This window comes from Cydia splendana, chromosome Z (genome assembly GCF_910591565.1).
Source record: "Cydia splendana chromosome Z, ilCydSple1.2, whole genome shotgun sequence".
Taxonomy (NCBI): Eukaryota; Metazoa; Arthropoda; class Insecta; order Lepidoptera; family Tortricidae; genus Cydia; species Cydia splendana.
This window is the reverse complement of record NC_085987.1, coordinates 12,347,860-12,374,401: the sequence shown is the minus strand read 5'-3', so window position 1 is coordinate 12,374,401 and position 26,542 is coordinate 12,347,860. Positions and strand designations below refer to the sequence as shown.

The 26,542-nt window shown below is 38.5% G+C and overlaps 3 protein-coding genes across 11 annotated transcripts in view; 2 read left to right on the top strand and 1 right to left on the bottom strand.

Moving 5' to 3' along the window:
• LOC134804653 (transmembrane protein 43 homolog) overlaps positions 1-396 on the top strand; it is a 77,284-nt gene extending 76,888 nt beyond the window's left edge. Inside the window, exon 8 of the mRNA XM_063777764.1 lies at positions 187-396. Coding sequence (XP_063633834.1) covers position 187 — 1 coding nt within the window. The 3' untranslated portion in view covers positions 188-396. The remainder of the gene's footprint in view (positions 1-186) is intronic.
• LOC134804657 (S-formylglutathione hydrolase) overlaps positions 1-26,542 on the bottom strand; it is a 352,602-nt gene that overhangs the window by 78,002 nt on the left and 248,058 nt on the right. The window lies entirely within an intron of this gene.
• On the top strand, positions 356-26,455 carry LOC134804648 (matrix metalloproteinase-14). Of its 9 annotated transcripts, XR_010146168.1 has the most exons (14): positions 356-524; positions 15,702-15,831; positions 17,204-17,308; positions 17,741-17,909; positions 19,106-19,181; positions 19,796-19,873; positions 20,058-20,189; positions 20,445-20,613; positions 20,934-21,137; positions 21,572-21,828; positions 22,303-22,453; positions 23,875-24,070; positions 24,431-24,547; positions 25,147-25,234. XR_010146168.1 is itself a non-coding variant. In XM_063777758.1 (12 exons), the coding sequence occupies exons 1-12, from the start codon at positions 363-365 to the stop codon at positions 26,104-26,106; spliced, it is 1,665 nt and encodes a 554-aa protein (XP_063633828.1). In that variant the 5' UTR covers positions 356-362; the 3' UTR covers positions 26,107-26,455. The 9 variants fall into 9 exon arrangements, 2 of the variants coding, with proteins under 2 accessions (XP_063633828.1, XP_063633827.1); XR_010146171.1 differs by lacking the exons at positions 23,875-24,070; positions 24,431-24,547 and adding an exon at positions 26,009-26,455 and having other exon boundaries at positions 22,303-22,387; positions 25,147-25,250; XR_010146169.1 differs by lacking the exons at positions 23,875-24,070; positions 24,431-24,547 and adding an exon at positions 26,009-26,455 and having other exon boundaries at positions 25,147-25,250.

The window sequence follows — 26,542 nt, the reverse complement described above, 5'->3', positions numbered from 1 at the left end:
TTACTTTATAAATCAGTTTAATTAGTGAAATACAAAAAAAAGTTTAAATAAATCTAGATGTACAAACATTGGCAATCTTATGCATATTTTGCATTGCTGTTGTAAATATGTAAAAATGCATACAAATTGCATCTCTACCAACTTTACTTCAGATATAGGTATGTAATCTAAAATTCTTTGTTACAGATAACAAAAACTCAACAACGTCGTTCAAGCATATCACCACGCCCGAGCTATGAATAGATAGTTTATCCAGTAACGATACTTTAAATAATTACTATTTTTACAAGTGGTAATGCCAATTAAGAATTAATTGGCCTAGTGATAATTGAAGGTGCATTTAGAATAAAAAAATAGTACTAATGTACTTATCGTTAACAATAAAAGGAAGCAAAACTTCAAGACACATGGCGTTCGTGAGCCTGAGGAGCACTTTGCGGATAGGGCTGGTGGCGCTGACCGCGCTGGCGCTGCTCGCGCGCGGCAGCGCGGCGCCCGCCTTCGCCGGCACCGACAACGCCATGGTGAGTCTGCCATACTTTCTATTGTTCACAATGCTGTATTAGTATGTATTTGCAACTGAGAAGGATATGTATACCTATTCCCCTATTCCAGAGGGCCCTGTCATGTGGCCCTCGCTTCTGTGCTTGGCTTGACTGATGGCCGGCCAGAGTGGAGTCGCAAGAGCGGGACCTATGTATGCTCCAGGTTGGAAGTGTAAAAAGTGATAACGCCGGCGGCTTGCTGAACGGATTACCGGGATATGGCTACTGCATACTCACCTCTCGACAACCTCACAGCCGCTCTGAAGTGTTGCCCTACTGTCGCATTGTACCCACTAAATGAGTAGGCGAGTCACCACCTGTCTTTCACAATTTTGAGACTGATTTTCACGCCAGGTGTCCGCTAGTCTTCTCCCATAGCCCATTATCTAGTCCATCCAACTTGCAAATCAATAGACTTTAGATTTCATCGCAGCACAAAAGTGCTGCACTGCAATAGTCCATGCACATGGCGGGAACCATCTCCGAATGTATCATATTGTGCGCTCAGGGATGTTATCCGCTACGTGTATCCCTTGCATTTAGATTAAATTGTTTTAAAGGGCCTCTGCGGTGTTGGCTTCAGCCCCACGCACGCCTCCCAAATGTCCGAGACCCCATGGTCCCGAGATATGGAAAAAACACACAATAATAATCATCATCTTCCACCACAAAGAAAAATAAACTTAAAAACAGATCTTCAATGTAAATAAATAGAGGTAGACCTACATTTGCTCTTCGCGTTTTTATCAACCAAGTAAATATTTCCCGAGAGCTATGTAAAAAAATAGACGAGTCAGGACAATTTAAAAGCGGAATCGGAAATGACTCGATTCACAAGATCGTCTCCGCTGACTCATTGATTCCGAGAAAACGAAACGGCGTCTTTAAATCATGTTGAATTGAATCAGTGTAGTAGTCCGCACCTACGTTGGAGTAGATAGTAACAGCATCGTTCATTCATAGTGAGTTCACAACCAGCCGCGATAAGAAGCCGGCCTCCACCGACCACTCCAAAACAGTTTGTTTGTCTTCTCACTTAGTTTGCGTAATACCATATAGGTATGAATCATATCCACAATATGAAACACACGCTACACCTTGGCAGGATATTGGTCATTAGAGTCAATGAGTTTGCGTCATTTTTATGTTTATTGGTTATCCATAACGACGTAAACTACAAATAAATAAATAAAGTAGGTAAGTAAACAGTCTGTATCCACTAGTACATGCACAAATTCGGCTTTGACTACATTATCTTTATTAAATTATCGTTAATTAATGATCATACAACTCACGCATTTTAAATTTTAAGCAAAAAGGAAATCCTTGCCAATGAAATACCTAAGTTCGTTTCTTGGAAAATATAACATGAGTCAGTAAACCAGTTGCGAAGCCAGTTCGCCAGTTCTGGGCCATAATGGGCATACCGACCAGCGACCATGTGCTAGCAAACTTCACCTTCGTCTAGTAGCAATAAATTAAATAACACTTTTGTTAAAACTGATAATCATTTGATAAAATGAATAAGACAAGTGTGATGTAACTTCTCATGTGGGTTATCCTTACCCTACCTCTAATAATTTAACTAAGTTCTTTCGTAATGCTCACGGTTTTTCGTTTTCGTTCAAAATAATAGTTAAATGGCATAAGTGAAAACCGTAACTTAGTAGCGACATAATACAATTCTAATAGATTTCGTTGCGATTTAGTCAGTAATTGATTAGCTCTTTTCACAACAAATAATGAGCGATTGCTTGCACTATGTCAAGGTAGTGACAGTTCATTCTACCTACTAACCTTGTTTGATACTAACCATAAAATAGTTATTCAAGTAAAATTAAGTCGTTTTAATTACATGATATTTTTTTTTATGTAATAAAAAGGTTTTTTTTCTAAAATTGTCGTAGGCTCTTTAGACTCTTTACGACAATATATAGCATAATTTATGATCCATTATTAGTAGATAATATGAAAACAAAGAACAGTTCACGGAAGATAGCCATCATTGCACATTGAGACCGGTTTATATTGACGTGTGATTAGGAAACTTGTTATTGTGGTGAGTAAGATGGAATTATTGACGAAGAAGATTACACATAAGTACTTATATTAAACTGTACGGGTAAAACCTCGTTGGTTTCAGTAAAATACAATTATTGGGCCATCATTTCCTTGTACAAGTAGAAGTACTTAGTAGTCGGAACTTACCAAGTATAAAAGAAAACGTATATTACAATACAGTGATATATTTATTTAAGTACTTATCAAATAAAAGAAGTATTGAAATGCAGAAACGGTTACTAGGTTACGCCACACCATGACCAACATCAGACCCACATCGTCTTTAGTCACGGAATCGTAATGCCATTCTGTTTCCTGATGGTTGGTATAGATAGGTATAGAACAAGTTACCGTCAAAAAAATTTTTTGTCACTCACTTACATTGCAGACTGTACTTTCTCTCCTTTGCATGTTTATCAAGTAGGTACTACTTCTTCCTAATGAGCCTAAAATCAATCTGTTTATGTTTTTCCATCGAAAATTTCATTTGGCTATCTTACGATTGCATCATCAGATGAGCTCCATGTTACTATACATATTATTGTATTGTCATCGGATATACCTACCTACGCAAGTATTCCAAATTTCACCTCAAACATCGGGAAGAGGTTCAAATTTAAGATGCAAGATTTAAAGATAATATACGCAGTAAAGCTAAATAAAAGTGTGTAAAAAGAGGCTAAATACAAAAATACTTAATGAAAATGTCGAATATTAATTGTTCATAAGCATTTCCCTATAATGTTTTTGTTGCAATTGTGACAATCTTCATAAAGAATTCGCATTTCAGATAGTCATTATATTTTTTATATGTATATATTTCGCGTTGAATAACAATACATTCACTTATACACCCTGATGAATAGGTATACTGTTAAACCCCAGGCGCCCTTATAAGTGGAGGGTCATTCTCCTGACCAGCAGGAGAACAATGGCCCGGCCAGAAAGTGCCAAGAACCTGATGCTCTTTGTTTTCATCACTCCTACCTGACTCGATTAATGCGATATAAAAATTCGACTCGTGTCTCGTTGAGCGGACATCTCGTAAAATTTCCTACGGCTTAGAAGTACAATGAACTCGCGAGGCACATTCTTTGTGCGAGTTAAAGTTTTTTAAATGCCCTAAATGTAAAAATATGTATCCACGTGGACGTGCAAATGCGACAAACGCCTGATAAATGTCGTAGGTCGAACATTTTGTATAGCTCTGCAGCAATGAGTCGCGCGAGGCGCCCATGATTCTTCTGTTCCGCATCGCGCTGGCGTTTCAGGAATCTCGTATCTCGACATCGCTCCAGCATCATTCTGTGCAAAAAACGTGACCAAAAATAACATATTTAAGCGTACAATGCTACCAACTAAAGTGTTTTAACCCTAGTCACGACTCACGATCCTGTGAAAAGCTTTTTTTAAGATTTCGCAGCAGATTATACTAGTAAGCATACGGTGACAACGGTTATTAGGAAGCGTCAGTTATCTGAAGCGTGCGTAAGATGCAAGATAATCAAAACTGAAGCGGAAACTAAGGAACTAAGGACTATAAAAAAAGAAAAAAAAAGTGTTAGGATTGCTTAGTTTTTGAGAATATGTTTATAATATAACAAAAAATAAAGTCTTTTAAATGTACCTTATAAATTATTCGACGATTCGCAGGAAGTGTATGTCTGAGAAAGTAATTACAAAGTATACAAACAAATAATCAGTTCAATAATAAACCGGTATTTTGAAATTCTTAAATGATTTTCTCTTGCATATATCTTTTAAACAGCAAACCGGTAAATCGAAGTCGCGATGAGCACGAATAATCGTAAGGCGCGTATTAAGGATGACGCACGTTAGACCGGGACGCGTCCGGGCCGGAGCTTCCGGGGCTTACTTTTCTATGACATGACAGGTGATCACGTGATGTTTTAAATAGAAAACGATGCGCCGGAAGCTCCGGTCCGGACACGGCCCGGTCTAACGTGAGTCATCCTTTAGTGGGCCAGGCTTTAACTCACCGACACACTTGTGGACAATGGCCCGCAGCCTCAAATCGCCCGAGACAAAAAGAGACCCGGTCACCTGCTGATACCGTAATATGCAGTTCATTCTTAAAACTAACGGCTTCCGTTACTTTCAATGTCATATGGACGACGTTCTAGCTCTTTTATATAGGGTTAGACGGTGTGAGCTTGTGAGGTGGTGGTGACTATGTTGTGGCGTGCAGACGAGGGTATGGCGGCGTGGTGACGGCGGCCGCATGCGCGGCACGCACGCAGGAAGCGCCCGCGACCTTCGGCACGCGCGCCACGGTCGCTGCCGCTCCATTGTTCGCTGCAAACATCACATCGCTGCCCGTACATTGGCGTGCTCTACTTACAATTTGACATATCATAATAGTGGCCAATTAAATCCCTATCACATCACCATGAACGCCATTACAAGGTCACATAATGACAAAAATTTGGACGGCCGTGCTAGCGGTTTAAATGAGTTCTCGAAATGTTGATTGTTTCTGTTTTTCTGAACAAATAATACTAAGTAATAAATATAAAACAGACATGTAGGTATCTACATACTACCAACTGGTAGTTGACAGACGGCGATCTAAGTGTCTACCTACAGAAACTTGAAAACATGTCCCTTAACACGTGTACTACAGATGATTGGAGGCAATTAGGAGATTAAAACCTATTATCACTGAAAACTAAGACAATGTGCTCTCGACACGTGCCCAACGTGCCGACGACGGACAAAGGGCAGACTCGCTTGAGCAACAATAGAAAAAATATCAACATTTTCTACATTCTACTACGGAAAAGTAGAGGTTCACACGCGATTGATTCTATTTTAATCTTTTGACAATCACATCGTAATTGAAACTAATTACTGGTGCAATTATCCATTGCATGCGCGGATGAATGAGCTCAGAACAGCGACATCCGCGCGTCGCCTTCTCTGGCTAAACGATACTCTGCTGCACCACAAGCTGAAAGGACCTCCTTTTTACAGAAATGTTAATATCAAATCTACTTTCTTTATTAAATAACATTTAATTCATAGTTACAATGTGGCAAGTTATAATTACACTACATATTGACTCTCGAATAAACCTAACCACTTAAGTAATCATAATAATACAAAATAATACGTAGAAAGCGGCGCACACCTCTCGACACCCCTGAGCCGCTCACACCGATGTTGCTCCTGGTCGTCTTCGCGACGGCAGTTTCAGGGGCCCATCTAGTGCGCGGCAAGTCACCACCTGCCTCGATAACTTGTGTAAACATTGTTATGGCAGGTGTCCGTACGTCTTTGTAATAACCCAGTGTCATAGTCCACCGAAACTTCAATCCATAGACCGGTATACTGTTCTCTTTTTCTACAATAGTCCCAATGCCTGCTGAGACCGGTTCATGGGTGTCTATTGTTGCACCTGTGAACGGGTCCCAGCAGGCGTTCTACATGATATAAAAGCTCTCCAAGGGGCCTCTACGTGTTGGATCTGTGTCCCCACGCAAGCCTATAAAAAAACCGGGATTATAGGCCCGTGATATCCAAGGAGATACAAAATAATACTAACAGAAATGGGACAGATGAATACATGATTAAGAATAAATCATTTGATATGTGTACGGTTGTCCATAAATGATCGTGATACTGTTTTACAAATAATTACTGATGTTTCCTTGTTTACATCGCATACCTAATACCCACATTCCTGAAACCGTTTACGCTACCATCGCGAATAAATTACCGTAAGTAATCATTAGTAAGCGACGCCAAAGGAATAAAGCACGCCGCCCTATTATACGAGCTTCAAATGATACAAACAGCATGTTACATAATATTACATTAGTTACCTACGATGCACGATTATTGCCGTAGGTACCAAAAGGTAAATCATTGTTGTATCTACACATAATAAGGGCTCATTGCCATTGTCCACATATTGTGCCTCATTGGTGAAGCACACAGCGATGCCGATGCGTGCCGGCACCATTACGACACAATTGTGCAGCGCATCTACCATTAAGATACCAGTAATATCATAAACGCCTCGTGGTCTAGATATTTATTTTATGCAAACTTGGCAAAAATTAGCTAGTCCACGAGCTGACAGTGGCGCATCTAAATGTGCAGTCATCCCATAGGTATGTAGGATGGTTTAAACGTGCCCGTATTTTATCTAGCAATTGGATGCAACTGCGTGATACAGATTGATAATTTGGAATAAATTAAGTACGACACCTTATTAATGAAGTACTTGAGTACTTATGCACATATAATTAAATAGGTACATACGTAGTAAACATCTGACAATGCATTAATTATTTGGTACAAGTTATGGCCGAAGCATTTTTGAAGGAGCTGCAATGTTATAATTTCTTCATAAGATGATGATAAAAAAAGATTGACTAGAAAATTGTTGCGTGCTGAGGTGGCGTAGGCGGAGGACGCACCGGCTCGTGTAGTGTAATGTAATAGGTCATTAGCATTATAATAAGCTTAATGCATTTGCTATTTATTGTCCGGCAATGATAGGCCAGCATATTTTATAATGACACCACTTGCATAGACACTTCGAAAGAAAATATTTTAATTTCTATTTTCTGAAATTTACCTTTGCAAAATATCGTGAATTCGCGACGTAAGCCTTCATTTCATTGCTGAATAAGAATTCGCAACTAGTTATCTCATTACGACAGAGATTAGGCGACGAGAGCGGTTTCTCCATGTAAAGTATATCAGAGAAGATTGTAGTATCTATCTACTTCCTGGAAGCGGTCGCGTGTCGTGCTCTTGGCAATAATAACATCACGGGGTCATCAAAACCTGCCGGTGCCGAAGTACCTATCACAAAGTGACGCTTTAGTAATACCATCCCATAAAGTGGCGGAAACGTAATTAGATTCACGAACTTACTCTGAGCAAATTAAATTTTGATCATCATCATGATCTTTAAAGCAATAGTTTTGTTAAGCTCTTGTAAACACCGGAGACTGGTATTATACATAGATTTTATGAATGACTTTGTCTCGTTTATTGGCTTTTAATAATTTCCTTTTATTTTGTACTTACATAATGAAGTATTAAAAATTAAGTATCTGTCTGTCAGATAAGTACCTACCTAATAAGTATGTGTAACATAACCCTGCATGGCGAATTTTAACTATGCGCTTAAAAGTATGCTGACGCGGCTTTGCGATTATGGTTATTTTTACTATTTAAAATTGTTGCTCTTAGTCTTTAACCGCCATAGAAGGTAGGATCGTATAGAAGTGGTATACGCATGCCTCCGTGAGGGACAAAACATACGCAAATGCGACACTGTGATTGGTCGAATTCATTTGTTGCCCACCATAATCCATACTAATAAAAAGGTGGGGAACAAACAAAAAGTGAGACTGTGACAAGGACAAGAAATAATACCGCTTTCTCTGCTACTCCTACTGAAAGTTCCATAAGTGCATGTCGTTCGGTATTTGGCCCCTCCCCCGTTTCATCTCTATATTATTGTACCTCTATGTTAATCACACTTTAGTTGAACGTAATGTATGTACCTACAGGGTGACTTCAAATTGGTAATACAAAATCAATGTTTTACATACATCTTCCCTAAATTAAGCCCCTCAATTAAGTCTCATGCTTTTAAAATAATCAAAAGTCAATCGTGATATCGATAATTATTAACTTAATAACATTGAGTGACAGGTATGACAGTTGGGTATTAACGTGGGGTAACCACACTTCGGGACTTTAATTATTTGTTTTATTAGAAAATTTGCGATAATTAAATACAGCTAATTTTAACAACGGAGTTACTGTAGTATGCTATTGGGCATTAACTAAGTCCGAATCAAGTGTTTTGTATTACCAATTTGAAGTCACCCTGTATATGTATCTGTCAAAATCCGCGTCAATGCATGATAAGAGTACGGTTACTTACCTTCGGAGGTATACTCGTATGTATCTAATTGCAAACATTTCTACAACACATTCGTAAGAGGAATGTTTTTGTAACTCGTATACTAAATTTGAATAAAATGATCATAGTTACCTACCTATTTAGCTGATTTCAAATAATCAAATAGTAAAAAAAATGCCGTGATATGTACCTACGTACTCGTACAATCACAATAGCCGCAAGTGTAACGTAGTGCTCGATGGTTTACCTACAGAAATGTTTAAGAGTCACAGAACCTAGCCGCCGCCGTACAAAATAATCAGCCAAGAGCATGTCGGGCCATGCCCAGTGTAGAGTTTCGTAGTTACCATTCTGTTAAAATAGGCCAAACTCATCATCATCATTCGCTTGCCCTTATCCCATTCATTTGGGGTCGGCGCAGCATGTCTTTTTCTTCCATACCTCTCTCTCGCCCGTCATCTCATCATTCACTAAAATAGGCCAAACTATTGGTAAGTATTACAAGCATACGGAAGTACCTTTGCAGCGCTTTGTACTTACTCGTACGTCTTTTTACTAAGAAAAGAAGATTCTTTGCAATAACTCAAAAATGACTAGAGCGATCATGTTCGCTATAGGTAGTTTTCATTGAAAGTATTTATTAACCTTTTGTTTCACGATGTTCTTCCTATTTTTTGGACCCGTGGTTCAAAAGTTAGAGGGGGGGGGGGGGGGACACATATTTTTCTTCTTTCGGAGCGCAAATTTCTGAAAATATTAACTATATCAAAAAATGGCCTTAGGCGACCCGTATTCGTTTTGAAAGACCTATCCAACGATACCCCACACGATAACACACTATTGGAACAAAGTAAAAATAAAATTTCAAAGAGAAAAGTTTTATAAGGGAGGTACCGTAAAAAAATATTTTTTATACCTTTTATTTTACCGTTCTGTCGCAATGCATGATTTATGTACCCTTGCCAAATTGCAGCTTTCTAGCACTACCGATCACGGAGCAAAGCCTCGGACAAACAGACAGACATGGCGAAACTATAAGGGTTTCTAGCACTACCGATCACGGAGCAAAGCCTCGGACAGACAGACAGACATGGCGAAACTATAAGGGTTTCTAGCACTACCGATCACGGAGCAAAGCCTCGGACAGACAGACAGACATGGCGAAACTATAAGGGTTTCTAGCACTACCGATCACGGAGCAAAGCCTCGGACAGACAGACAGACATGGCGAAACTATAAGGGTTTCTAGCACTACCGATCACGGAGCAAAGCCTCGGACAGACAGACAGACATGGCGAAACTATAAGGGTTTCTAGCACTACCGATCACGGAGCAAAGCCTCGGACAGACAGACAGACACGGCGAAACTATAAGGGTTTCTAGCACTACCGATCACGGAGCAAAGCCTCGGACAGACAGACAGACATGGCGAAACTATAAGGGTTTCTAAGTGACTACGAAACCCTAAAAGGACATTCTGAAATCAAATGTAATTTGACATGGACGTTTAAGTAACATATATCGATGTCTGGTACTAGTTTTTGTTGCTAGCATTTCTAACACTAATAAATTATGTAGAGCGAGTGAAAGTTTTATATACAAGGTGTAATAAAAATAGTGGGTATATGTTTAAGGGCATATTTGGTATCGTGTAGGTAATGATTATGAAAAAGTATTAAAAAAAAATTTAAACACACAGAAAATAGAGGATTGCGATCACACCCGAGAGGTCAGGGCTTTAAGCTTAATTTTTTGATTGAACCCTTTATCAGCATAAATGATCCTTTTCTATTAACCTGTGTGATGTTTTAACCACTATATATCCACAGATAGGGCATGTTTTCATATCTGTTTTTGGTCGTTCATGACTGACGCGCAGCCCGTCCGCTCGATTTTGTGTTTACAATATCAATTTTTGAGCTCATTTTTAAACGGCAATAGCCCCAAAACCACCGAATACACTATGCAGTGGTGGAATACCACCAAATTTGAAAAATTACAGTTATTGGACGTGGTCTATCAAACTTAATTAATTAAATTTTAATAAACAAATTAAAATATCTTTATTTAACATTAAACGTAATAATTCATAAAGTGAATATTATATTTTCTTTGCTATTGATATATAGATAAACAATTAGGGAATTTCATTTTGATGAGACATTGTATATTCCCTAATTACTACTATTTATTTAAGTAGGTATAGTAAACTATGTATTAGTACTTTAATATAACTACCATTGCAGCTTTGAACATGTTGATTGTTGTTGCTAAACAACAACATATAACTATTATATAAATGGCTACATAGGAATAGGTAGGTGCAATAATTTCATTCTTCCTTTATTTACAATATAATTTATAATGTGGCACGTGCAATCGTTCATGTGTGTGTTTAGTCGGGTAAAAATACGTACAAACGTAATACGTGGATACGTAATGACCGCCGGTGGCTTGATGATGAGCGCAGTTTGTGGTCGTCATTAAATGCCCGCATGGCATGGCATAGCACGGTGCTGCAGTACTCTACCTGCATCTGCAAATTGGCTAATCATAGCAATCTCGAAATTTAACTTTGATCTCCAATACTCAGTTGATTAAATAATAATAATAAACCAGCAACATTGTAGCCTATTGTTTACTTACTAACACATCTTTAACTATTTTTTCACCTCAGCAGCTCGAACAAGGGTACTTTGCTTCTTAAAAACAGTGAGCAAAATGCGATTTTGCTCACTAAGTCATTTTGTCTCACTCAGTGAGCAAAATCGCATTTTGCTCACTGAGTGAGACAAAATGAGTGAGCAAAATCGCATTTTGCTCACTGAGTGAGACAAAATGTCATTCAAATGATCTTTATAGTCAAATGTCATTTCAACATGCGGGGTCTAATACAAGTTCGATATACTTGGGTTCTATTATCTCTGTCCCTCTAGGTATGTTCTCACTGCTTAGGGTGAAAAATTTTGTGTACTACACGAGATCAAAGTTATTTACATCTCGTGCGCTTTTGAATCCCTTACTACGCTCAAGATTCTAAATTAGATTCACTCGCTACGCTCGTGAATCTATTATAGAATCTTTCGCTTGCACGGGACTCAAAATAAGCACTCGAAGAAATATCAAACTTTGATCTCTTGTTGTACAAATAACTATTGTAGTCTCCATTTCAGCTTGGGCAAATACCTATCAGCGGCGTGTTTTAAAATTTGGCGCCCCGGGCCAATTAGTTTCGCCGCCCCAAGCCTCTGTTTTCAAAGGTTCGAAAATGTCCTTAAAGGCTAACTCGTAGACGATGCGAGAACTCGCATGCGAGTTTCATTACATTGCGGTTTTTTGATCGGTCGGCTGAATTGGATGCAACCAATAGTCCTCAATGTATGTAACTAAAATCGCATACGAGTTCACGCGCCGTCTCGCTAACCCGTAAATCATTATCTACCTACTAAGAATCTACGAGCGAGTGCGTCATTGTTTGTTTTACTGACCACATTTATGTTAAACCCACCTACTTACTTTTACTTACTTTACCGTTAAAATGTATGACTCAACTACTCACAACAGACTACAAACCTACTACAAATTTCGTGTCTGAAATAGGTCAAAATTCATTTTATGTAACGCTCTAAATATGTAATATTTCTTTGTATACAATATGGGTGTAAATAATTTGCTCAAACAAACTTAATGGTAGATTATTTACGTAGGTACTTAATGCTAAAATGCGGTATGTATGTACATACAGCGCCTTCAGATATATCGGCGAGGCCAAGGTGCTCACAAATATCTAAGCAAGCCTCAATTATCAAGGCGCTAAAGTGCGTGTTCAGATACTTTTGAGCACCTCGGCCGCTCCGATGTATTTGATGGTGACTGTACGTTATGCGACACTTACTCTCGTGTGTACGTTATGGTACACACGAGATAGGTACATTATCATTCAGATATAGGAAGACGACGTCTTGAGTTTACTAGGCATGCGGTGTGCCGTGCCGAGTGTAGGCCAAAATATTCGCGCCAGTAAGTAGGTATGTGGGGCGCGAGCTGGGCCCGCCGGCTCCTGCTCAGCCTGCGACCGTTACTCGCAAATCTCGGCCCATACTGACCCAGATACACTCCCACTGATATTAATCATACGATGACATTATTTCATCTGTGAAATTACTTTCTTATCCACCAACAAGAGCTTTCTTATCAACCATCTTTGACACATTGGTTTATATAGGTACATTGGACACCCAAAGTCCGTTACATGAATATCGACCGTAACTTTCCATTTTATATGTTCTATAATACGTCATATTATTTAACTGAACATAACATATTCAAGTGTAAAGATCATATACATAATAAATAATGGAAATATGTCTGTCTATTTGTTGTATGTCTGTCAAAGTGTTAATAAAACAACAAATGTACCTAAAAAAATACAATTTATGTACTCTAGTTTCCATTTTACGTGTTAAAGATATTTCCCTATTTTAAACACAAACCAAAAAAGGAACCGGACATACCTAAGTGTTCATAACTAGTTCCCTTTTAGACAATGTTTTTGAATAAAGATAATGTTTTTGAAGGATATTTAGGGTTCCGTAGTCGAATTTGGAAAATACTTATGTAATTTTCCGTTGAGTTTTATGAAATTTCCATACCTTTTTGTATGTAGGGGGTAAGGATACCTATTGTACAGAATAGGAAACTCTATCTACCCACCATTTTTTATCAAAATCTTATGAAAAAGCGACAACAAATAATAAATAAAATGGCCCAAGTGTTAAAAATATGAAAAAAAAAATTGTCAAATGGTTTAGTCGCCGGTTTAGTCTGGTTTATGAGCTTAAACTTTAACACTGTATACATACATGTAAGTACCTACACCTTACAAAGGTTACCATGAACGGGTAATATAAAATGAAGTATTCTTGGAAGTGCACAGGAAAGGCATAGTGATGCGTGCTGTGGTTAAAGCATAAAGTGATACTGCATGGAAGTCAATGCCCGCAGTAGTAACGTGAATGTATGCGCGCCCAAAATATGCGTTCTTGTACCGACGATGTAGGTACATACTTGCGCTTAAAAGTTAATGAACTTGATGGTATCATTATTAAGAAATCTCAGTACTTAGACTCATTACAGAGCAAATGCTTGAATCGGACACATTTATGAAGGCTATTTCTTGCATTGAACGAAATTACTTGAAGACGATTAGCACGCTACGATTGCATACACTAGTGCTACTTATTGAATGTTTTATTACGAATTAAGCAAATATTGACAAATAGCCTCATCTTATGGATACCTAAAAGTCTTTAAGTTGTAGAAGAGAAATATTTTTTGTAAAGCAGAACTGTAACGTTCGTTTGGTCACGAAGTGTTCATTATCGAACCGTGTACCTACACGTTGGTAGTGAACAAAAGCTCATCCCGCGCGGCGGGCGCTACTGCCGCGTTGGCGCTGTCGTGCCAGTGCGAGATGCGTGCGCGCCACTTGCAATGCGGCGCACGCCTGCCACAGCGCAAGGTCGTCCATGGCTGAGCCTTATATCCGCACTCCATACATAGACATTTAAATCTACCTACTTAAGAGGGAAGTATAGCTACTGAGATAATGTACTTTTTTCATACCATTTTCATTTCGGGAGAAATCGGTTTCCACTAACTAAATCTTAACGTATCACTTTGATTTTGATGTTGATCGCTTCAGCATAATATATTCTAGGTTTATAGGTTTCGCTTCAAATACTTACTGCAAATTTTGAAAAACGGAAAACCTATCAACCTAGTTTTTTTCATTGTGTCAATAACATACTAAAAATCAAGGAGAATGGAAAATATTTAGAAGGGGAAAAATGTTTTCTTTTCTTGTATGGACGAATACGTGCTATAAATTTCCCTCTTAAAGCTGAACATTGCCTATTTTATATTGGTAACACAAAGTTATGTCCGCTTTTATGCACACCGCAACTAACGACCATCGGGCTCCACGTAACTATATAGTTACCAGTATTTCAGTTCTTTGACCTTACAAAGAACAGAGCCTGAGCCAATAACATTACATATTAAATTTCCCACGTACCAAAGTGTCGTATTACTATTGAACAAGGGATCATCCCGCCTTTAATATTTTTTTAACATATTTATTGAGGATTCTCATAATTTTTGTAAATAAAACGAGGTTGATGAGCGCGTAATCCTTTTTATACTTCCCTACTACACAGATGTCGTGTCTGTCACAGAGATTACGAGATTTTTTCCGAACGTGCTTTGTTCGTTGAAGACGATACGAGATTATATATTTACGTTAGCTCGTTATCACTCCTTACTCAGAGCCGAAGTAGTTGACAATAAACAATGGCCCGTATTTTTGCGATAACCGGTGATAAAAAAATTAAATTAGTGTATATTAGAGATGCAACGGATAGTTATTTGGCCGGATACCGGATATTCGGCCTGACCATCGGACGAATATTCAGTATCCGCCCGCCGAATATTCGGCCGGCGGAACTTTACCTACATTTCGGTTTTTCAGGTGCGCCTTGTGTAGGTTTTGACCTGTTTCCTAGTGAACGTTCGCGCGGACTCAACTCTAGGTTCGAAATGAGCGCGGGTGTAAGTCAGTGGAATGTGTAAATTGTTTTAGAATAATAAACGAGTACGAGTATGACCGTGACTGTTTCTTAAAGCCAATTTGTTTACTCCGAAATCAAGCAATGTCCCTATCCGGTATCCGGCCGGATAGTAGGTCACTATCCGGTATCCGGCCGGATGTTAAAATAATGGTCGGATAGGCCGGATACCGAATAGTAACCTAATATCCGGTGCATCTCTAGTATATATTAGCAGATTCCTGCAGGATATTGATTACAATATATGTATTACCTAAGTATTAACTTAGGTACTTTTGTAATTCGAATTAATTGTTCCACTGACTTACCTACTAGGTATGTCCGTTTTTTTTTCGTTTGTATTCAAAATAGGGAAAATATCTTTACCATGTAAAATAGAAACTAGAGTATATAAATTGTAATTTTTTATGTTCATTTGTTTTCTTAGCCATGTTGCCTCACTCATTATGTAACTTTTAAATCTTACTCGTACTATGAATTTAGTTAATTTATAACTAGGTACGAGTACATTTTTATTTGTTAGGCGTAGCTTAAGTTTCCTTGGTTTGTTTGCCGCAGATGTACCTAGCGCAGTACGGGTACTTAAGCCCGGCGGTGCGCAACCCGTCCAGCGGACACATCATGGACGAGAGCTCGTGGCGCCGCGCCATTGCTGAGTTCCAGAGCTTCGCTGGACTCAACGCGACAGGTAATTAGCACCTCATTAGATAAATTCACGATTTAAAGTGTCATTCTATGGAACTTGCTAACTATGTAAACAAACCGCAATATTGAAATTGTCAAAGAATTATGAATTTACTAGTGACTTTTGTTTACATAGTTAGCAAGTCCCATATAAGGACACTTTAGTAGTACCCACAATCGTCACCAAAAGTTGTGGTATTTTTTCTATTCAATTTATTTTTGTGATCCATAAAAAACAATTCCAGATTTCATTATGTGAAGTAAATACCTATAAGTACCTATAAAATATAAATGTTTCGTAACATATAACTATGTATAAATTTCATAACGAGCATCTATATATAGAGATGCTTGCTATGAAATTTATGATCAAGTTAGTAATTATTTCTATTCTACATATATTTATTGAAATAAACCTTCCGCACACACAACATGACTCGATGACTCGTGCGCGTGACCGTGCATTTCTTGGATTACAAGGGTTTACGTAATTATGTAATGGTAGCCCACTAGGTCCGCCTTGGCCTTGCGCTGGCGCGAGGCAGCCGCTCGTTAGCTCCTCGACCTGCAATTTACCGGCCCTGGGCCCCGACTCCGCAGTCGCCATCAAACAAATTGCCAATCCACACAACACACATATGATATGTATATTAGCTGATGCTAATAAATACCTTAGAATTACATGGGGAGCTACTTGAAACATCTTCTGTCTGACACGTACGTGCTTCGACACGAGAAGTAGTTTATTGGTATCGGCTGATATTATGTAAGCAAATAACGCAGCGACGCACAATACATTATTCATTGGTGGTCCGCGCACGAGTTTCATTTGGATTAGAACCTCGGACCGTGCCGTTGACTTAGTTCGATAACTTACCTAATAACCACAGGTTGTATGCGTGCATTCTAATTACTAAGTTTTAAGCACAAGCAGACGTTTCGTCTAAAGATGAGTTTTATTGAGACAAGTTATAGCTACTTAAATTGACAATGTGGTTTTGTAATTACTTCCTTCGTTTTAGCTACAGAACAAAAAGTTCAGGTTTTGTCTTTGATTTTCCTTATTATTGTTATTTACTTAGTTGTTTTCTCGAATGATACATAGTTTGTTTATTACATCTATGAGTACCTACTAGCAGTATATTTGTTTCTCTAAATAACATTTGTTATTCGTCAATTAATGTTTAATTGAAACAATGCTTCTTCAGATTAGGTACATCATAAACATAGACGAAGCACTAACAAAAGATATATAATTCGTGCCGATGTAGCGTTTAAGTTATAAGGAATGAATTAGAACGTGAGTTGATAAGCAGATGATATTGTGAACATATAAGGAGGGCGCACTGACATGTGTGTGAATGTGTTTGTGGCAGGCGAGCTGGACGAGGAGACGACGCAGGTGATGTCGCTGCCGCGCTGTGGCGTGCGGGACAAAGTCGGCTTCGGGGAGAGCCGTGCCAAGAGATACGCGCTTCAAGGTACCCATCATTTCTTAACATTAACGTTCTTATTTCTTGTATAATCTGTTACTCTGCTAGCCAAGCGATTTTATATTTGCAATGCTATATCTTAATTTTTGTTTGTACTCGTTGTGTTTTAACCATATTATGTATATATTTTATTGATATTATTGTACTTATATTTTAAGGAGCAGCGAAATTCCTTTGAATACCTCATACATTACCTACTAATGTTGAATTGTGTTATTAATCTTAAGCGCATCGACAGCTGAAGCCTGGCCTAAGGGGGAGGGGCAGAAGGGGATAAACTGATATAGAGGGGGATAAACTGATATAAATGTACTCGTATGAGGGGAAATATATGAAAGTTGGTAAATTTTCAATCTCTAGCAACCCCCTTTCCTCCCACTTGGTGGCAGCCATGGGTTTACCTTTCCATTGATAATACAGGGTCCCGGTGGCGAGTGAAGAACCTGACCTACAAGATCTCCAAGTACCCGTCGAAGCTGAACCGAGCGGAGGTGGATGCCGAGTTGGCTAAAGCGTTCAACGTCTGGGCCGACTACACCGACCTCACCTTTACCCAAAAACGATCTGGACAAGTCCATATCGAAATAAGGTAGCTTATCTATTACCATTTTATACTATTGATCATCTTGATTAAAGTCTCTTATAATATATTTTTCCCACACCAGCTTGTAAAGACTCTCTTTATTCATCAAAAACTGATGAGAAAGTTGTATTTAATCACAAGACTGGCAAAGTAATCTGATGCAAAATTTGAGTGGTTTGCTCGTGTTGATTGGTAGAATTGACATTTAGGTGATGATTTTTAATAATAATATTTAATAACGTTCATTTGGATTCAATTTGTAATGTTTTACAATGAATATTTTTCTCGCATTTATGTGGTGATTTTTTTTGTTTCATTCGGGAGTAAATTTTGTTTATCCCTCGTGTCTTGAAACCCATGTAACACCCAAGATTCCACTACTACTAATTTTCAATTAGCACGAGGGGATAAACAACAGCTTTGCCCCCTTGTCAAAATAATAGGAACAATTTAAAATTGTGTTTTCCCGTAAGTCCCAGCGTACTTGTACAAGATTTAAAAGCTATTAAGATTTACGAATTAAATTCTAGTTTTGAATTCTTAGAAATAAAAGAAAGTTTCAAACTCAAAAGCTAATAAATTGCCCTGGGGCCACGGTGATAGGTACCTACACATAGAATTGATGAGTATAGAGTATGATATCAATTATTTTGAATATCAGAAATTTTTGTAATATTAAAAATACACTTATTTTACATTACAAGAGTATATTCGGACATAAAAATGATTAAAATTGCTTTTTATTTGAGTCGTCGTGACCTGCACGGTGGCTAGACGGTATGATAGCATTTTGATTTTAAAATATCATAATTCCTCTTTATTTTTTTTATTTTTATTTAATTCAAAATCATTTATTTACATACAATATATATACAGTGGTACTACTAAACGAAATTAATAACTCCTCATTATTAATAATGATACCAATTGTAACCGACAACAACAGAAATGAGGATCACGTGTTAAAAATCAGATATTGTACTAAATCAGAAATCACAGCACGTCGATATTCATTGGCCAGAGTATTGTGTACGGGGTCATTCGACTCTGTATAAATGCGTTTTTCGTTACAATTCACGAATCTCTGTTGCGTAACGAATGCTAGTACCTCCCTATTACAAAAAACAGACGCGAAAATCTCAATCGACACAGCGAAATGAGAACATCCTTATCTATTGATACCTACTCGCATTTTATTGCAGGTTTGAAAAGGGAGAGCACGGGGACGGCGATCCGTTTGACGGGCCCGGCGGCACTCTGGCCCACGCTTATTTTCCGGTAAGAAAATTAAAACAGACTAAAATATTTTACATCCAGAGAAATGAAAACGGGTCAAATTTGTACAGAATATAGAATTAGAATTATACAGTTGTACGCGTAGATGTCCCTAATAGGTGCCAATCTTCGTTACTTTCATAACTCTCCTAAATCTAATAAAAATAGCAAGCACTCGACTTAGACAGTATAAAAAATGGTATCCAGAAGTGCTATTTTAAAAGCTTGTTAGAGTCAGACCAAGATAACTCTGCCTCCGTTGCGATTTATAATTTGTACATGAATGAAATACATTTTATAATAGGATTTGCCTCCTACTTATCCATGAGTTCATTCAAGGTTTAATTTACGTACAGTTTGAAATTGAGTGGCATATTTAAAAACAACCAGAAAAAGAATGTACATATTTACGACACGATTACACTATTAAATAAAATAGACTTCTGTGTGTGTAACATAATTTATTTATGGTGAAATGTAGCGGAAGTAACATATTGCAGTTTAACAAATGAAAGTATACGCCATGAAATGTGAACAGTATGATCTTTTTGTATACAAATCATACATTTCCGCTTTGTGCTGACATAATTTTTACATGACGGTGTCTTTCATTTTAGGTATACGGTGGTGACGCGCATTTTGACGACGCAGAGATGTGGTCTATCAACTCGAGGAGGGGAACTAACCTTTTCCAGGTGCACTATTATTGCTATCGTTACTTAAGTATAATATATTCATTTATAATACATGACACCGGAAGTATGATTCACAGTTATTGCTGCGTCATTTCTGTAACGTACTGCGTCAGTCAAGTTGCTCATCGTGCCTACTCTATATTAATTTAATTACATGTCATTTTTGTATTTACTGTTTTTCTAGGTGGCTGCACACGAGTTCGGACATTCGTTAGGTCTTTCGCACAGTGACGTTCGTTCCGCGCTCATGGCGCCCTTCTATAGAGGTTACGACCCCGCCTTCCAGCTAGATACGGACGATATTCAAGGCATTCAGGTAAGACTCAGTGTTTGTCGTAATTGAATTGTACAATTGGCTTAGTATAAAATTATGCATTATATCTACAAACGCCTTTGTCTGGAAATCTAACAACGTGAATATATCTCTTTCACTACTCAGACCTGAAAAAGTAGGAGAAAAATGTTTAGTCAATGTAAATTACAGGTGGTCAGGTCATTATTCGGTTTCAATGTTTGATTATCCCTCTTATATTCCTGATTATTTATAACCTGAAGTATTTGTGTTTTGCAGGCACTCTACGGGCGTAAAAGTCAGACTGACATCGGAGGTGGTGCGCTGGCGCCGGCTGCGCCGCGGCCCACCACGGCACTGCCGTCGGCGGAGGACCCTGCGCTGTGCGCCGATCCTAATATCGACACTATATTCAACTCTGCTGACGGAAACACATTTATATTCAAGGGTAATTAACAAATGCATGCTTTTTATGGTTCCGTACCTCGAAAGGAAAAAAAACGGATATGTAATCACAGTACTGTAAATCACAGTAGCCACTTTTGGGAGGTAAAAGAGAAAATTAAAGAAAGAAGTTGTGCAAACTATATGGCGCTACCTATGGATATAATAAAACGGCTTGAAAGAGCGTTTTCACATTATCCGATACCGATCTCCAGACACCATCGTCAACATGTTTGTCTGTAATGAGAACCCAAAATAAACTTACAAAGTCAACGTATGGGGCTACTAAAGATGTACATAATTATTGTATGTTGTCCTATACAGGTGAACATTACTGGCGGTTGACTGAGGACGGAGTAGCGTCAGGGTACCCGCGCCTCATCTCGCGCTCGTGGCCCAACTTGCCCGGCAACATCGACGCCGCCTTCACCTACAAGAACGGCAAGACCTACTTCTTTAAGGGCTCCAAATACTGGAGGTACAATGGACAGAGGATGGATGGAGACTATCCGAAAGAGATAAGCGAAGGTAATGTAATCGATGCGTTATAAATAATAAATAAATAATAAATAAATATTAAGAATAATTATAATTTAAATTAAGGATGACTCACGCTAGTCCGGGCCGGGCCCGGGCCGATGCGTCCGTCCCGTTATTTTCTATGACGGCTGATCGGTGATCACGTGTTTTCCATTGAAAACGAAGCGTCTAGTGTGAGTCATCCTTTAGTACTAAACTATGTTATTGGCTTGTATATTAAAATGTACCTAAAAACAAAAGCTTCATGCGCCCCAGCGGCCGTACATGTGCATTGTATGCAATACCTAAGTAATACCTAAGTATTTAAAAAAAAGTAAAAAATATTTCCGTTGTATACCTGTAAATTTAAATATATTACGTTTATTATACATTTAAGTGAAGTTCGGAGATGGTGTACATTAATAATGATCAATTATTTTTAGGTTTCACTGGTATTCCTGACAACTTAGATGCTGCGCTCGTGTGGTCCGGAAATGGCAAGATTTACTTCTACAAGGGCTCTAAGTTCTGGAGGTTCGACCCTGCGCAGCGGCCGCCTGTCAAGTCCACCTACCCCAAGCCCCTGTCCAACTGGGAGGGCATCCCCGACAACATTAACGCTGCCCTTCAATACACGAATGGCTACACCTACTTCTTTAAGGGTGGCCAGTACTGGAGGTTTAACGACAGGACGTTTAGTGTAAGGCTTGTTAATTACTCATTCAATCCTGGTCTTTAATATATACCTACTTATTTAATAGTTATAATATACATCTAGTTGTAGATATTTTTAAAAGCACGAGCTTATCTTGATTTCACAATTAAGTCCTTTACTAGTTTGTTCGTCCTATACTGTTTGAATAGAAGAAGTTATTCAAATACCACAATTTTGTTAAAGTCATTGTAAATAACCCAATCAGACTCTACAAATATTATTTTATAAGAACAGCGGGCTGATGTTACATTCGAAAGTCAAGACCGGCAGGAGGCAATTTGTATTACAGTTTGTAACATAGGTACTTTGTTTGTCGCAGACAAATCCCGTTTTTTTTACTCTAATGTCACATGGAGAGTGTTTCCATGGTTTTTCCATTGCCCCCTGTCCCTTTTCACACACACAAAGATAATACTATAATATTCAAGCCTAATAAATAAAGTACATATGGTTCTGCAGGTGGACTCGGATAATCCCGCGTTCCCACGCAGCACGGCGTTCTGGTGGCTGGGTTGCTCGAGCGCGCCGCGCGGCACTGTTGGAGGTAACGCGCGGCTGTCTGCCCCCGCGCCGTCGGAAGACGACGTCGGCGATATTCAGTTCGACGCAGGTAGGTTCGGGGACCCGGGCCACGACCATCACACCTTGGCTCATTTTAAATTTAAAAGTGCAGTTACACCGGTTAAACTATTTGTGACAATTCCAGGCTCGATGCAAATGTTTCACACTGGAAAAACCGAATCAGTACAATATTCAATCATAATTATATATAAAATAATAAACGGTTAACCTAACCGTAGTTCCAAATTTCGATTGAATTGCAAATTGAAAGCGGTTTTATTAGTTGACTATCAGTCCCGTGACATATTGGGGGTTTTCATGGCGGTTGATTTGTTAAACTTTTCATGGCCCCGACGGAAGACCAGCGCTAGCCTAGCCACGCTAGCACCATGCTCAGTCGGGACCATTTCGTGACTATTATGATGTTGTGTTACTTGTTGTTTTATTTTATTTTTTTGTCACGAATAAACGCTCTCTATTATAATTTTACTTAAAATGTATATGGGAGATACTTTGTCACCTTATAAAATCCTAACGTGATTCGGTAGTAACTGTATTAGAGCTACACCGCTCCCAGCACGACAACCAAGGATGTGCATCGAAGATATCTATTGCTAAATGTGCGCTTTTGTGTTTCTTTTGTTGGTTTATGAATTAGGTACATGTGTCTATCAATCTTGATTTACGTTCTTCAAGTTTTGTGAAGTACATTTCTCTGTATTTCATTCTACATAAATATTTCACTTGTGTGCGTGTCTGTTTTGGGATGATTTATTATGTCTTCTATTTCAGTGCAATCATTATTAACCTCGTTTCAGTTTCAGTACTTTATCGATAACGTATGCTTTGTGATTACCTACTTACAAAAACTATTTAAACAACTAATTTTCTATATAAAAGCTAAACTTAATTAATACTAACTGCTAATTAACCACTAACCAAAAATAATTAACCAAAATATTCAGTCATTTGAAATGACATTTTCTCATTTGCCGTATAACGCTTTTAGCCGATGCTGTTTAATGAGAGAGGTTGATCTGCGGTGTGTGTGGGAGGGGGGGGCAGTGAGCGGGACTGGTCCACGTGGCGTTAGGGCGCCTCCGAGCCTACCTCCGCGGACGTGGCTTAAAACCGAACGACACTTTAATAACACAAAAATCGCAAGTCTCGTTCGGATTTTTCCACTTGGAATAGTTAACATTAGCTCTTAGAAGTTTACAAAAAGTAAAAATTTGACTGTAGTTGCTTTCACAACGCACAAAGCAAATAATACAACACTTTATTTGTTGAGCACCTTATGTGTGTACATAATTTAGCGAGTGCTGTGCGCTATCCAGTTACACAATATGTTAATGCAGCACCAATTTTATTGTTTTGTCTGAAATCTACACTATAATGTCTCACCTACACGACGGTGCGTGGTAACAATTCACCTTTCAATGTGTGTGTTTGTGTATTTTGTTTTTCTAGGTGTAAATCCATCCGCTCCCAGATCATTCTTCTGGTTCAGGAAATAGTCTCCGTGGAGCATTCCTGAACATTGTATATAGAGAAATTGCATAAAGAACAAAGACTCAATTAGTTACATAGGAGAATATATGCGAATACCAGTGAGATTATAGAGATAAGCGGTGATTTAGAGCGGCCCGCTTGTCACGCGCTGACTGTACGTTCAGGTTCATTTCACGTACCTATGCATGCTTATTGCCTGGTAGAATAATGCCTGCATGTGGCGGATATTGGTGCTTGTATACATAATATTATATTTAAGTAATTTCATGGCTTGCCGGTGTTCATGGCTTAACATTATGTATAATATATGTTTAAGTAAGTAAGATCGTGTGAAAACGAATCCGAGTATGAAATAAGATTTAGCCCTTAATATTTATCTGACGAAACAGCAATTGGTTTATCTACATCTACAACTTATTTATTACATTAGAATTTATATAGGTTAGTAGGTCCATATTTAATTGAACGGATATTATCTAATCTGATATTACCGAGGGATGTCCTCGCGTTTTAGATGTGGTGAAACCTGTCAAGCCAGTGACGTGGGCATTGCATATTGTTATGAATTGAATGCGCTTCCAGTTGTGCATAGCAAGTTCGCCTCTCAGCTATGCGTTACTACGAATACGACGTAAGATTTTAACTATGCATGTTACAAGTGTGAAATGCACTTTCCAAAATAAATCTTCACCCACGGTGTAAACTGGAATCTAATTCATTATTTATAAAAAAGATAGGTGTATATATATGTATATACTCGTATAATGTACGTACCAACGAATTAACTACTTATTATTATATTATAATTCGCAAAATGCACTGTACTTAAATATATTAATATCTCAAAACACTTTCGTAAACTAATACTTATACCTACTGGCAAGTGAACGATTTGTTACTAACTAATTCTACAACACATTTTTTAGCATGAATGATACTGACTCCACTGTAGTAAATAATGTAAAAACACACTTTAACAGAGTTCAAGCGGTATTTGTTTTTAAAACTCAACTATTTAAGAGGAACATTCTTAGACTGATGTACAGCCTTCTAATCTAAGAATCCTATGAACATGGAATTGAGTGTGTCCAGTGCATGTGTACTTACGTGTGTAGAATAGATATACATATTATGAAGTAGTTAAACGTAGTGGGTCTGATCAAGTAGTGGCTAGAGGGTTTTGGTTGCGGTGGATTAAGAATCCTTTTTAAAGGAAAGTTAATGTTTCAGTGGTCAGCGTCCAGTCGGGCGGCGCTAGACTGTAGTACTTGAGCGGCCGTGAGCCGTGTTATATAGGAGGGCTCCCTCCGCCGCGACACCAATCACCCGTCATTGTAGGTTTTTGTTTTCATTTTCGATTTTATTTTTTACATAAGCATTCGACATGGCGGTAATTTCGCGGCTCAGAGTGCTATTTCCGCTCCGCAACCTTTAATTTTAACATAAATACAAGTTCTTATTAAATTATTTTGGACCATTTAATAATAATCCTACAGCATAGTATATAAATATGTATTGATGCCGTTGTATTTTTTGCCATTAACATCTTAACAAAGGCATGCAAGCTGTTTCAAACACCCCATAGAAACAAAAATAAATAATACATACATTTTAAGGAGAACAAACTCATATCATAAACTAAGCATAGGTACAAATCTTTTATTTTCACTTGCCTTATTCTCTTTCGTAGGCTCTTTTAATTACGGAGCCGAAAACCGCTTTATCGGCTACTACGAGCTTAGCGCGTAGCAATAGCTGGCAGTGAATGCAGAGAACAATTATAAAATTTAACTTGTGAGCCTTCTGAGTCGCAATTACCTAGGTTTAGGGATTAATTCTTTTTTCGACGCTCGGTCTTCATTTTTCTTGTTGAATGTTTAGGTAGATACATAGGAACTAGGTATGTCATGTACTAAATGTTTGTGTTACAATAAATTACACCTTTCCGTTTATTAGTAAAGTAAGCACGCACCCTAGCTTTGCACTTTCCAAGTTCCTAGCCAAATTGTAGACTCGGTCGACTAATAAATAGTGTCGAAGGAGTACAAAGGCTAGATGGCATATGGGCCTCGTTAACTGATCGTGGTTGCAGATGGTGAGGAGGCGTCGGGCGGGAATGGCAGCGCGAGCGCGCGCCTGTCTGCCGGCATCGCGGCGCTGGCGCTGGCGGCCGTGTGCTCGCGGTTCTAGCAGTACGCCTGCGCTGCCTTGCTACGGCTTAGAATCGATGCCTAACTGATCTTGAGACATGGTGCGACAGCCGACTGGCTGCTACAGTCGCGCCGATAACCGCGGGAACTGCGCCTGCATAAGTGCCTCGCCGCTTCACCGACTGTTATTTGTGAGTGTGCGTGTCAGGCTTCGGTATATTGTGTATAGCGAACGCCAAGTGTGATAATGATTGCGACCTTTTATACTGTTACGAGAACGATAATTTAATGCAAGTCATAGTTTTTATACTTATTATAAATAGATGATGTAAGAACGAGTGTGATATTGATATAAGCGACGATTTTTTAATAAAACTAATGAAGTAAAATACATTTGTTTTACCTGATGTTCCCAAAACGTCTAATAGCCGCCCAAAGACCTATATGAAGATATCCCATGCCATTGTATTGTGAAT

Bases quoted from the DNA above. Each gene is read 5' to 3' on its own strand.
- LOC134804648 (XM_063777757.1), top strand. From the start codon at position 363: ATGTACTTATCGTTAACAATAAAAGGAAGCAAAACTTCAAGACACATG. The intron at 17,309-17,740 runs GTACCCATCATT...TTGATAATACAG, and splicing joins CAAGAGATACGCGCTTCAAG to GGTCCCGGTGGCGAGTGAAG. The intron at 21,829-22,302 runs GTAAGGCTTGTT...ATGGTTCTGCAG, and splicing joins TTAACGACAGGACGTTTAGT to GTGGACTCGGATAATCCCGC.